Source organism: Mustela nivalis (genome assembly GCF_964662115.1).
Source record: "Mustela nivalis genome assembly, chromosome: 18".
Lineage (NCBI taxonomy): Eukaryota > Metazoa > Chordata > Mammalia > Carnivora > Mustelidae > Mustela > Mustela nivalis.
Genome location: NC_139037.1, coordinates 34,638,490 through 34,651,994, shown reverse-complemented (window position 1 = coordinate 34,651,994; position 13,505 = coordinate 34,638,490). Strand labels below are relative to the sequence as shown.

The 13,505-nt window shown below is 37.3% G+C and overlaps 1 protein-coding gene across 4 annotated transcripts in view; it reads left to right on the top strand.

The window, feature by feature from the left end:
* PHKB (phosphorylase kinase regulatory subunit beta) overlaps positions 1-13,505 on the top strand; it is a 233,927-nt gene that overhangs the window by 114,369 nt on the left and 106,053 nt on the right. For all 4 annotated transcript variants that reach the window (XM_082711007.1, XM_082711005.1, XM_082711004.1 and 1 more), the window contains 4 exons: positions 415-612; positions 4,046-4,103; positions 4,862-4,939; positions 13,045-13,203. In XM_082711007.1, coding sequence (XP_082567133.1) covers positions 415-612; positions 4,046-4,103; positions 4,862-4,939; positions 13,045-13,203 — 493 coding nt within the window. The remainder of the gene's footprint in view (positions 1-414; positions 613-4,045; positions 4,104-4,861; positions 4,940-13,044; positions 13,204-13,505) is intronic.

Genomic DNA, 13,505 nt, shown 5'->3' with positions numbered 1-13,505 from the left:
TGTACATTTTTATGTACATGTAATATTATTCTTATTTTATAAAAGTGGAAGAACATTCAGTTTTGGACATTCAGTTCTGAACTGGACATTCAAGATTATTTTCTGCTTTTTACCATTATAAACCACTGTTATGACAGACCAAGTTATAATTAGTAATTATCGGTGTTAAATTTTTACACACTGCCTTAATTAATATCTTTGCATCCAGTGTTGAATCTTGAAAATACTTATTAATGGATAAAGTTTTATTGATTCACCAAACCATGTCATATAAATGTCTGTCCCTTGGAACACAGCAATCTCACTGTCAGTTAGATAACCTTATTGACTTTTCATCTCCCTGATTCTCCTTTGGCTATGTTGATCATATCACTGTGGGTATTTACATTCCCTTCTTTTTCTTATTGCCTCCAGAACACAGATGCTGCCCTACTACCCTGCATCAGTTATCCTGCATTTGCCCTGGATGATGAAGCTTTATTTAGCCAGACACTTGATAAAGTGGTTAGAAAATTAAAAGGTAAATATGGATTTAAGCGTTTCTTGAGAGATGGATATAGAACATCATTGGAAGATCCCAACAGACGCTACTACAAACCAGCTGAAATAAAGGTATCAAAAAATATTTCATATCATAACAGAGTAGTCAAAAACACCGATTTGGGAAACAGACTTCTTGAGTTTGAACTCGGGCTCTGCCAGTTACTAGCTATTTGGCCTTGGGCAAGTTAATAAACCTCTGTGTGTTTAATATTTTCCATTGGTAAAATAATAATAGCTACTATTATTTGTCCTGTTACTGAAGTTCTTATGAGGATTCAATGAGTTAACACATGTCTAAAAGTGCTTCAAATGGTTCTTGACGCAGAGTAAGTGATAAGCATTAGCCTTACTGGCAGTGAGGCCCATTTGCTCATATTGGGTTGGGGTGATTCATTGGATGAGTAATTTTTTGACTGAACTTTCAGTACTTAGCCTATCTGCTAAGTGTATGCATACTGTATGCCTTATATAATAGAATATACCAATTTGTGATTCAACTTTTAATCTCTTAAGTAAATGCTCTTTTTTTCTATTTCACATAGACATTTCTCTTTGAAATATAGTCCTCTAAATTTTCAGTTTTAAAATATTTATTTCAAATGCACATACATACCATTTTATCTAGGTTTATTCTAGGGATTTTTAAGCTGTTCAGAAAACTGTAACATTCAAAAAAAGGGTAAGCATCCATCCACATTGCTGAAGGTTTTCCTTTAATGGTATAGATTGACAGTTATTTTTGTTAGCATGGTCATAACTTTAAAGATATGTAGGGACTTATGAATCTCTCTATATAAAATGTTTAGGCAAGATTGTACCTTATAATTCATTAGGCAGTTAAATACCACTCTTTTAATATTTAGTACACACTTAAATTTGCTGGATAATTAGAGAAACTATTTATCATCTTATTTAGTTTAACAACTGACTATCATCTGGAAGCATTAGGAGCCATGTTACTGTGTACATATTTGAAACTTTACATCAGTCTATTAGGTTGAGTCAAAAGATCCATTTATTTCTCAAACACCTTCAGATATTTCTTCTCTACTTAATACATTTCCTGAGCTAATTTGTAGCACTTACATTTGAATTGGACCTGCTGTAACTACCACCCTGCAAATTTTCATCTTTGGATCAGTCCAGTAGAGGTTCTGTGTCTGTGTACCTGCTGGTGAGCACCAGCGTGGAGAGCCACAGTTATAGTCAGATGCCGCCCCAGATTCAGAGCACCCATCTTGGTTCAGTCCTCACTGCTAATTTCACCACTTGTCAGTACTGCTGTGTGACTCTGCCAGGAACTCCCTTAGAAGCTTTTCCAGCTTTTTCCCTATTTGTATTCAAGTTCCCAGACTTTAATTCTTACTGGGTAGCCTTTCATTTCTGTTTGCCCTCCTCCACTGCACCTCTCCGTCATCCAGTCCTGCCTCCATCTCTGTCTCACTGAAGGTGCTGTCTGTTCTTCATCCTTGAGCTAACCCTCCATATGTACACCCCATCTTCTTCTCTTTTACTTCTTGGGTTTCTTACTCTTTCATTTGTTTTCTTCTCTGATGGAAGGATGTCTGTCTCTATCTCTTTCTTTTTTTCCTCGTCATCTTCCTCACTTCTCCCTTCCTTCTGTCTTGCTCTCCCCCAACTCCAGTCAGCATTTTTCCCTCAGCATAAGCACAGTGGTGTTCATTTAAAACCAAAACCAAAACCTTTACTCCTCTCTTCCTTTAGTCCTCTCTCTCCTTCTAGCCACACTTCTGAAAAGCATAGTCTGTTCTTGGTGTGTCTCCTTGTTTGCCTCCTACTCACTGCCTCATGTTATACTCCTCTTTGTCTTTAGCACTTTCCAGTAGCCCTGTTGGCTTCAGTCAGTTTAGGTCACTGGGTAGTGGAGGATTTTATGACCTTCTTTCACTGAATATCTCCTTGGCATTTGTATGTTTTAATTGAGTCTTCTTTCTTGGAATATTCTCCATTTTCTGTGATCGCATTCTTCCTAATCCTCTTCTGTCCTTGTCCTTTCAGGTTCTTTTTCTTCCACCTCCTAAACATTGCTCTTCTCCCAAGTTTCATCCTTAGTCCTATTCTTCTTTCATGCTATCCATGCAATCATAGCTTCAGCTATCACTCTTAACCCCAGATCTCCTTCTCCCCTTGGGTGTACTATGTGTATCCAGCTGCCTTTTGGACAAGTCCCACTCTTTTGCCCAAGCCCCAAACCTGAGAGTCATTCTAGGCTTTTCTGTCTCATTCAGCTCTCTTTATCACTCCCCAGGCCTAGCAGATTTAACTTCCTGTAAATCTTAATGCCTGTCCCTTCCTCTCTATTAACTCCTTGGCTAGTGATTCTTAAGCAAAGGATTTTGTGCCCCAGGAGACATTTGACAATATCAGTAGACGTTTTTCATTGTCACAACTTAGTGGGTGCTACTGGCATCTGGAAGGGAGAGGCCAGAGATGCTAATAAAGATTCTGCGCTGCATAGAACAGCCTGTACAACAAAGAATTATTTGGCCCAAAATGTCAGTAGTGCTGAAATTGAGAAATCTCAGTTTAGGCTATCATATTTTCTCTGGATTGCTTCCAAGTAGCCTTCCACCTGGTTTCCTTTTTCTTGCCCCAAAACTCTGTTCAGTACTGCCAGCTTTCCAACTAGTAAGTAAATCTGATGAGTAAATCTGATTCTGCTCAGTATTCATCAGTACTTCCCTGTCACTTCCAGATCCAAGTCTCAGTCTTTTAGCATGATTCCCAGGTTTTTCCTGATCTGGCTGGCCTGGGCCAGGCCACCTCTTGGGCATTAATTTTCTCAATTTCTTGCTTGCTTGTTCCAAAAATACTGAATTGCTGGTTATTTCTTTAGCAGACTTTGTCCTTCCATGCATCTGTAGTTTATACTCTTGCTTTCTCTGCACAGAGTTCCCTTAGCTCCTTTCCCCAAAGAAATCCATCAAGTCTTAATTGAACTACATCCGTTACTATTATCCCTTCCTAACCCTTGGGCAGACTCAGGTGTTTCCTTTTGTGTATTTCTGATGTACTATGTATAAACATTTCATATAATACTTTCGTAGTTTCTTTACATGCCTGACTGACTCCCCACTAGGCTAGGAGCACTTGAGGGCAGGTTCTCTATTTATTTGTCTTCATAGTCCTCTGTCTAATTGGTGCCAGGCATTACTAAGTACTTAGTAAATATTTGTTGAATGAATGATTACTGTGTGATGGATTACATGAATGAGATTTTGAGTAACAAGAGTTCTAAGAATTTTTTTAGAAGCAGTTAAACTACTTATATCAGTCTAATTTTGTTATTACTATATACTTCTATGTATATCCTATATGCTATAATTCATTATACTATATAGTATAATCTATATACTTCTATATATCTTTGTTCTAACAGTTATTCCATATATAATTAATATAATTATTCTAATTAATATAATTGTTCTAACTAATACAATTAACTTCAGTGAAATTTTTAATATTTTATTTTATGTTTTAGCTATTTGATGGCATTGAATGTGAATTTCCCATATTTTTCCTTTACATGATGATTGATGGTAAGTGAGATTTTCTAAAATTTAAACTACGGGATATAAGTGGTTTAAAGAAAAGCAGATGAAATATGACCCTTTCAGCTAGCAAAATAGGCTATACTTCAGTGATGTTAACTGCTTTGCATTTTTATATGCTACTCTTCCACTTTCTGGGTGTATATTAAATCATTTAAAGAGTTTAAAAATACTTTGAAGTATTTAAGAAATTATACAAATATATTTTCATATTTGCAAAGAGAAATTTTTATGGATAGTAAGATATTGTAATCTTTGACATTGTGAATATCTATAACATTTACACTTAAGAGTAGAGAAATTTCCATTAAAATTCAATAATCAGTTCTAAATGTTAACATGACCTAAAAACAATTTCATGGAATAATATACATATTTGCATTACTTTTTTCCAAATTTATTTTTATCATTTACATACAAAATTAACAAAATAATTATTAACTGGGCTAATAGATTTTTTCCTTTCTTTCTTTTCTTTTTTTTTTTTTTTTTTGAGAGAGAGGGAGTGGAGAGGGAGGGGCACAGGGAGAAGGGAGATCTTAACTAGGCTCCATGCCCAGCATGGTGCCCAACATGGGGCTCGATCTCACAACCCTGAGATCATGACCTGAACCTAAATCAAGAGTCGAACGCTTAACCAACTTAACTATCCAGGTGCCCCATGGACTAGTCGAGTTTTCTAAAGCAAAATTTCTGTGGTATTTATTGAGCTCATATGCTATTGGTTTTTATATTTTAAATTTTAGGAGTTTTTAGAGGCAATCCCAAACAAGTAAAGGAGTATCAGGATCTTCTGACTCCATTACTTCATCAGACCACAGAAGGTATAGTTGGATTGTTTGTCAAGAAATTCTTCCTAATATTTCCTAAATGTTACTTTGAAATCTATAAATTACTCCTTTTTATCTTTTTTTAAAGTTGTTTTTTTAAAAAAATTTTATTTATTTATTTGACAGAGAGAGATCACAAGTAGACAGAGAGGCAGGCAGAGAGAGAGAGAGGGAAGCAGGCTCTCTGCTGAGCAGAGAGCCCGATGCCGGCCTCGATCCCAGGACCCTGAGATCATGACCTGAGCCGAAGGCAGCGGCTTAACCCACTGAGCCACCCAGGCGCCCTAAATTACTCCTTTTTAAATATAACAACTTATATTAAATTATAAAAAATGGAGCCTTGAATGAATTGTAAGGAATAATCTATTATTTTTTTATTAGAAGTGTGTTTTTATAAAAGGAGTTCATTGGGCAAGACAAGGTTGAAGAATAAATTTAGGTGATTATGGTTGTAGTAATTACAAAATACTTTTCCAGGTGGGCAAAGTTTCTTGTTCTTCTACCTACTATGAAACTCCTTCACTCTGTGAAGTATGACAATAATATAGGGTAGCTGTTTTCTCTCCCGATCATCAGAGATGCTATGTTCAGGTGAATACTGCCCCGTCCAGAGGGCTACCTTAAGAGGTTCTGCCATAGCCTAAAGGCACTACTACTGCCAGAAACAGATTGGCCTCATATTTGGAGTTACTTCTTGGACCTTTAGCATATTATTTTGAATGTCAGCCTAGTGCTAATGATTCATCCTTTGAGGATGGGTTTAATACTTTAGAAGTGGCTAAAAGACTCTTACAAATAGTATATTGGTTTTAGTTAAACACCAGCAGAGCCCATAAAAGAATATAACTGATTTTCAGTATGACTAGAAAACTAATAGTTCCAAAAAAGAAACTCTAGATTCTCTAGATTCTTTAGAGCTCCAGATTCTTTGAGATTAGTGTTAGTAAAATAAGAACATATTCTCTTAAGTAAACAGCTTTGAAAACCTTTATCTGAAAGTGAAAAATCATGATGTATGGCTAAAAAATGGGTGGTCCTATGGACCCTTTCCACAAACTTGGAATTACAGCACTGGGCCTCATTCCTCCCTCAGGAGAAGTTTGTGATATTTTTTACAGTTTTCCACAAGTATTTTCAAATAAAAACTTCACAATGTGTGCTCAGCCTTTAAAATACTTGTAATGTTGAAGTAGCAAAGTATTTGTGAATAAACCTTGAATTCCAAATAAATATTAATTTTTGAAACCAGTTATTAATATCTTTATGCTCCAAATAATAATTTATCCAATGTGAAAAATAATGTAATGCATGCTGTAATGAATATAATGTTTGAAATCCAATCCCTTGAATCATATCTGTTAGTATTCAGTGGTAGATCATTGGTGCATTGAGGGGGTAGTTTAGTGTACAACAATTTAGTCTTTGTCATGTTCAGAAAGTGATGTTCAAACTCTTCTTTGTGTATTAAAGATCTTTTAACTGGTTTAGATACAAATATCACTATTGATTGCCTTTCTGAAAGGAGCTAAAGGAATGGAAAAGGCAGAATTCTAGGTCAGTCACTGTGGTTTCAGGATCCCACAGAAGCAACCAGGGTGCCTGAACCAATAGGTTGCCCAAGCGGTGGACTGGGGAAAATGGTTATAGTCCGTGAGCCCAAGAGGCACTCTCAGCTAAGGTCACCATAAACTATGAGCCAGGCCAGTAGCGAGAGCACTCTTTGCCTGCACACCAGAAAAAGACTGGGACATGTGGGCCATGTTACCAACCCCTGGGAGGGTCCAAAGAGCTGCACCAAAGAGGCAACAGCTCTCAGGGTGGCAGCAGCTCTGGAAAGGACAATAAAGCAGAACCCAGCTGACATGTGGGAGTAGTGGAGGAGGGTGTATCTGTGTAAGCCCACAGATACTTCCAGTCCTAAAGATACAAAGTGCAGAAATGCTTGTGGGTCTCTAGGAATGCTCCCAGGATAATTGCAGTCTCTGTCACCCAGGGGTTTCTGTAGAGCTTGGTGCACACAGAAGTGAAGACAGTTGCACTTAGAAAGTTTACTAAAGAAAGGGTCTGTGATCATGTGGCTCTGGGCCAAGGATCCAGTCAAGGCCATTTTTGCTCTGACCCTCTGAAGAGTCATGAAAAGTCAGCAAGGAACGAAAACCACACAGAGGACCAGCTCACCTTGAGGCCATCCTCCTGACAAGGGATGGTGCAATTCCACCCAGGCAAAGAAACCCGAGAAGCAGAACAGGAGGTACCTCCCCTAGAAGACAGACTGGAAGAATAGGTGAATGACAAGCTAATAGATCTCAAGGGTCTGTAAAAGTCCAGCACTGTAGGAAAATAATATACTGAGCTCCAGGTGTTTCCTCACAACTTGTTTTTCCTTCAGTCTAAAATTTTACTTTTTTTTTTTTTTTACATTTTTCCCATTATAACTAGATCCTTATTTTACCAATTTATGTTTTTAAGTGGCTTTTTAACCTTTTTTTCCACATCAACATTTTATAAATTTATGCCTCATTCTAGTCCTTTTTTCATGCTATTAAATTTTATTTTATTTATTTAAAAAATATATTTTAAAAAGACTTTATTTAATTTATTTATTTGACAGAGAGAGATATAGCAAGAGAGGGAACACAAGCAGGGGCTGTAGGAGAGGGAAAAGTGGGCTTCCCACAGAGTAGGGAGCCCTATGCGGGACTCAGTCCCAGGACCCTGGGATCATGACCTGAGCTGAAGGCAGACATTTAACAACTGAGCCACCCAGGTGCCCTAAATTTTATTTTATATATATATGAACTTTGTTTTCTTTGCATATTTGGGATGTAGTGTCTTCTAACACACAAACCTAAATTCAGTTAGGAATAAGTAGATCACCCTGCTTGTCCACCCTGAGAGATTATAGTCTTTCTCCACCAACCCATTGTACCCCCCCCCATTTTTATTGTTTTGCTCATTTTGGCTTTGTTCGCATTTCTGTGGTGGCTGCAGATAATTTTAGATTTTTTCCTGTGGTGCATTTTGCTTGGGTCATGGTTGATATTTTGGACTCTATTCATTTGCTGATCCATCCTTCTTGGGCAGAATGACTAGAACTCACAACAAAGGAAGGAACCAGAGGCAATGTTCTCTGCCACAGAGCTAATCTATATGGATATAAGCAAGATGTCAGAGATAGAATTCAGGAGAGCAGTTATAAAGTTAATAGCTCGGTTTGAAAAAAGCATACATGACAATACAAAATCTCTGAGGGTGGAAATGAGATCTAACCACACAAAACTTAAAAATGCTATTGATAGGATGCAGTCTAAATTGGATGCTCTAAAGCTAGGGACAGTGACTCAGAAGAGAAATTAAGTGATCCAGAGGACAGGCTGATGGAAAGGAAGGAAGCTGAGGAAAAGACAGAGAAACAAATTATAGCCCATGAAGAAAGGCATAGAGAATTTAATGATGCCTTGAAAAGAACCAATGTCAGAATCATTGGGATCCAAAGAGTGGAAAGAGAGAAGGCTAGAAAGTATATTTGAGCAAATCATGGCTGAGAACTTCCCTAATGTGGGGAATGAAACAAACATTCATGTCTAAGAAGCAGAGAGGACTCCTCACAAAATCAATAAAAATAGATCAACACCCTGACGTGTAATAGTAAAGCTTGCAAATCTTTGAGCCAAATAAGCTATCCTGAGAGCAGCTAGGGAAAGTAGACTCCATACTTTGGAGGAGGAACATCGGAATAACATGAAATCTATCCACAAAATCCTGGTGGGCATGAAAAGCCAGCAAGATACATTCAGGATATTAAATGAGAAGAACATGCAGCCAAGAACACTTTATCCAACAAGGCTGTCATTGAGAATGGAAGGAGAGAGAAAGTGTTCCCAGGACAGATAGAAAGAATATGTGACCACCAAGAAATATTAAGGGGGATTCTGTAATTGAAAGGAGACCCCAAGAGTAATGTAGACCAAAAAATAACAGAGAGAGTCTACAGGAACAGGTACTTCACAGGCAATACAATGGCACTAAGTTCATATCTTTCAATAGTTACTCAATGTAAGTGGACTGATGGTCCCATCAAAAGACACAGAGTTTCAGATTAGATAAAAAAGCATGACCGATCCATATGCTGTCTACAGGAGACTCATTTTGAACCTAAAGACACCTCCATATTGAAAGTGAGGGGATGGAGAAAAATTTACCACTCCAGCAGACCACAAAAAAAAGCTGGGGTAGCAATCCTCATATCAGCCAAACTTGATTTTAAACAAAGAATCATAAGAGTTTTAGAGGACACTATATCATACTTAAAGGGTGTATCGAACAAGAAGATCTAACAATGTTGAATATCTATGCCTCCAACATGGGACCAGCACTTATTATTAGCAGTTATATGCCAACAAACTAGGTAATTTGGAAGAAATGAATATTCCTGGAAATTTATATCATGACTGAAACAGGAAAAAATAGACAATCGGAACAGACCAATAACCAGCAAGGAAATTGAAACAGTTATCAAAAACCTCCCCAAAAACAAAAGTCCAAGGCCAGGTGACTTCCCAGAGTAATTCTACCAAACATTTAAAGAAGAGATAATACCTATTCTACTGAAGTTGTTTCAAAAAATAAAAATGGAAGAAAACTTCCAAACTCTTTCTATGAGGCCAGCATTACCCTGATCCCCAAACCAGGCAAAGACCCCAACAAAAAGGAGAATTGCCGACAAAAATCCCTGATGAATATGGATGGATGCCAAAATACTCATCAAGATCCTAGTCAATAGGATCCAACAGTACATTAAAGGGATTATTCACTACCACCAGGTCAGATTTATTCTGGCATGCAAGGGCAGTTTAACATTCGCAGATCAATCAACGTGATAGATCACATCAACAAAAGAGGAGACAAGAACCATATGATCCTCTCAATTGATGCAGAAAATGCACTTGACAAAATAGAGCATCCTTTCTTGATTAAAACTCTTCACAGTGGAGGGTTAGAGGGAACATACCTCAATCTCATAAAAGCCATCTATGAAAAGCACACAGCAAATATCATTCTCACTGGGGAAAAACTGGGAGCTTTTCCCTTAATGTCAGGAACAGGACAGGAATGCTCACTGTCACCACTATTGTTCAACATAGTAGTAGAAGTCCTAGCCTCAGCAATCAGACAACAAAAAGAAAAGGCATTCAACTTGGCAAGGAAGTCAAACCCTCGCTCTTCATAGATGACATGATACTTTATGTGGAAAACCCAAAAGACTCCACCTCCAAATCACTAGATCTCATAAAGCAAATCAGCAATGTGGCAGAATACAAAATCAATGCACAGAAATCAGTCACTTTTCTATACACTAACAATGTGACTGAAGAAGGAGAAATTAAGGAATAAATTCCACTTACAACTGCACCAAAAACCAAGATACCTAGGAATAAAACTAACCAAAGAGTTAAAGGATCTACACTCTAGAAACCACTGAACACTTACGAAAGAAACTGAGGAAGACACAAAGAGATGGAAAAACATTCCGTTCTCATGGATTGGAAGGATAAACATTGTGGAAATGTCTATGCTACCCAGAACCATCTACACTTTCAATGGAATCCCTGTCAAAAGACCATTGACATTTTTCACAGAGCTGGAACAAACAATCCTAAAATTTTAATGGAACCAGAAAAGATCCTGAATCGCCAGGGGAATGTTGAAAAAGAAAGCCAAAGCTGGGGGCATCACAATGCCTGACTTCAATCTATGTTACAAAGCTGTGCTCATCAAGACAGCATGGTACTGCACACAAAAAAAGACAGATCAATGGAATGGACTAGAGAGTCCAGAAATGGACCCTCAACTAAAGGTTAACTAATCTTTGAGAAAGCAGAAAAAAATATCTAATGGAAAAAAGACAGTCTCTTCAATAAATGGTATTGGGAAAATTAGACAGCCACATGCAGAAGAATGAAAGTGGACCATTTTCTTACACCATACACAAAGATAAACCCAAAATGATGAAAGACCTCACTGTGAGACAGGAATCCATCAAAATCTTTGAGGAGAACACAGACAGCAACCTCTTCTACCTTGGACATAGCAAATTCTTTCAAAACATGTCTCGAAAGGGAAACAAAAGCAAAAATGAACTATTGGGACTTAATCAAGATAGAAAGCTTCTTCCCAGCAAAGGAAACAACCAATAAAACTAAAGGAAATGTATGGAATGGAAGAAGATATTTGCACATGTTATTATAGATAAAGGGCGGGTATCCAGGATCTATAAAGAACTCCAGGTGAACTCCCAGAAAAGCAAATAATCCCATCAAGAAAAGGGCGGAAGACATGAACAGACACTTCTCCAAGGAAGACATACCAATGGCTAACAGACACATGAAAAAAATGCTCCATGGCACTTGCCAGCAGGGAAATACAAATCAAAACCACAATGAGATACCACCTTACACCTGTTAGGTCAGCAAAAATTAATAAGACTCGAAACAACAAATGTTGATGAAGATGTGGAGTCAAGGGAACCCTCTTACACTGTTGGTGGGAGTGCAAGCTAGTACAGCCACTCTGGAAAACAATAGGGAGGTTCCTCAAGACACTAAAAATATAGCTACCCTACAACTCAGCAATTACACCACTAGGTATATACCACAAAGATACAGGTGTAGTGAAAGAAAGGGGCACATGCACCCCAGTGTTCATAGCATCAGTGTCCATAGTAACCGAACTATGGAAGGAGCCCAGACATCCTTCAGCAGATGAATGGATAAAGATGTGGTTCATATATACAATGGAATATTGCTCAACCATCAGAAAGGAGGAATACATTTACATTGACATGGATGAAACTGAAGGGGATTATGCTAAGTGAAATAAGTCAATTGGAGAAAGACAATTATCATATGGTTTCACTCATTATGTCGAACATAAGGAATAGTGCAGAGGCAATAGGGGAAGGGAGGGAAACTGAATGGGAAGAGATAGAGACAGAGACAAACCATATAAAACTCTTGACTCTGGGAAACCAACTGAGGGTTGCAGAAGGGGAGGTGGGAGGTTGGATGGGGTAAATGGGTGATGGGCATTAAGGAGGGCACATGATGTGATGAGCACTGGGTGGTGTATACAACTAGTGAATGAATCCCTGAACATTATATCAGAAACTAATGTTTTGTACTATATGTTGAATAATTGAATTTAAAATAAATAAAAAAGAAAACAAACCAAATATCTCAATTGATAGATGTATGAAGGAAAAAAATTGGGGGGAAATCTATGCCATTTTATTAGGAAAAATAAATTTACCCAGGGCTGATAGTACAAAAAGTCTTCTTTAGCATTCTACAAGAGTGTTGTTTTTTTCTTTATGTTACCCACAAAGATTTTAGGTTTTAAATGAGAAATTTTAGTTTCTATCAAGGAATGTATTTATTTATTTATTTCCAGGATTTTATTTAAATTCAATTCAGTTAACATATAGAGTATTATTGATTTCAGGAGAAAGATTTAGTAATTTATTACTTGCATATAATGCCCTATGCTCATTACAACACATGCCCTTCAAGGAATGTTTTAAACAAGTTGCTCACAGAGGAGGATGGATTTTTTTTTTTCCTCTTCAATGATATTAAATGGTAGATATTGGATTTGATGTTTAAAATGAGGATTTCTTTGCTTTAAGCAATGGCTCAGGATTATAATTCTTCATTTGAGATTACACGGTATCTCATTTGTAATGCTTCTACAGACTAATCCTATGAAAGAAAACTTGTATGGCTCTAAATGTTTGCATACTGTATTTTTGTTGATTCATTTAAAGGTGTTAAAATTAAATGTTGTTAAAGGAGATTATGTACGTATTATTGGCTAAAGCATAGCATATTCTGTCAAATTAGTGTTAAAATCAAGGAGCTTTTTCCATGTTTTTCACTGGCAGTTTCTGAGGCCATTATATCCAATTTCCTGTAGCTGATCAAATCTCTTACTTTCTTTAGAACCTGTCTCTCTCTGTTTTCTAACATTTCAGTTTCTTAAGGGGAAAATTTGGGGAGGACACTGGTCTTTGTATTTTAAATATGCATTTTTAAACTCCATAGGCTATCCTGTCATACCAAAGTACTATTACGTGCCAGCTGATTTTGTAGAATACGAGAAAAGAAACCCTGGTAGTCAAAAGCGATTTCCTAGCAACTGTGGCCGTGATGGAAAACTCTTTCTTTGGGGACAAGCCCTTTATATCATTGCAAAACTCCTGGGTAAGTAGAGAAGTTTGGGAACATTTTTTTCCCTTGATACCACGCTGTTAGAAATAAGTATATCTTTGCTCTCATCTTTCTTGGATTTGGGTGGTGTTTCCTACTATTAAGAGGTCTTGGGGAAGTTTCTTAGTATGTAAAGCTATATTAATATGTCTGTTTCACTTAGTAATGATGGACAGTTTCTGGGAAGAATGTCAAATAGGTGTGAGTACCATTATGATCATTTAGGGGCTTCATTCAGCTTGGTGGATAGGTTTCTAGCAGGAGGCTGTGGAAACTTTGAGTTACTTTTATATAAC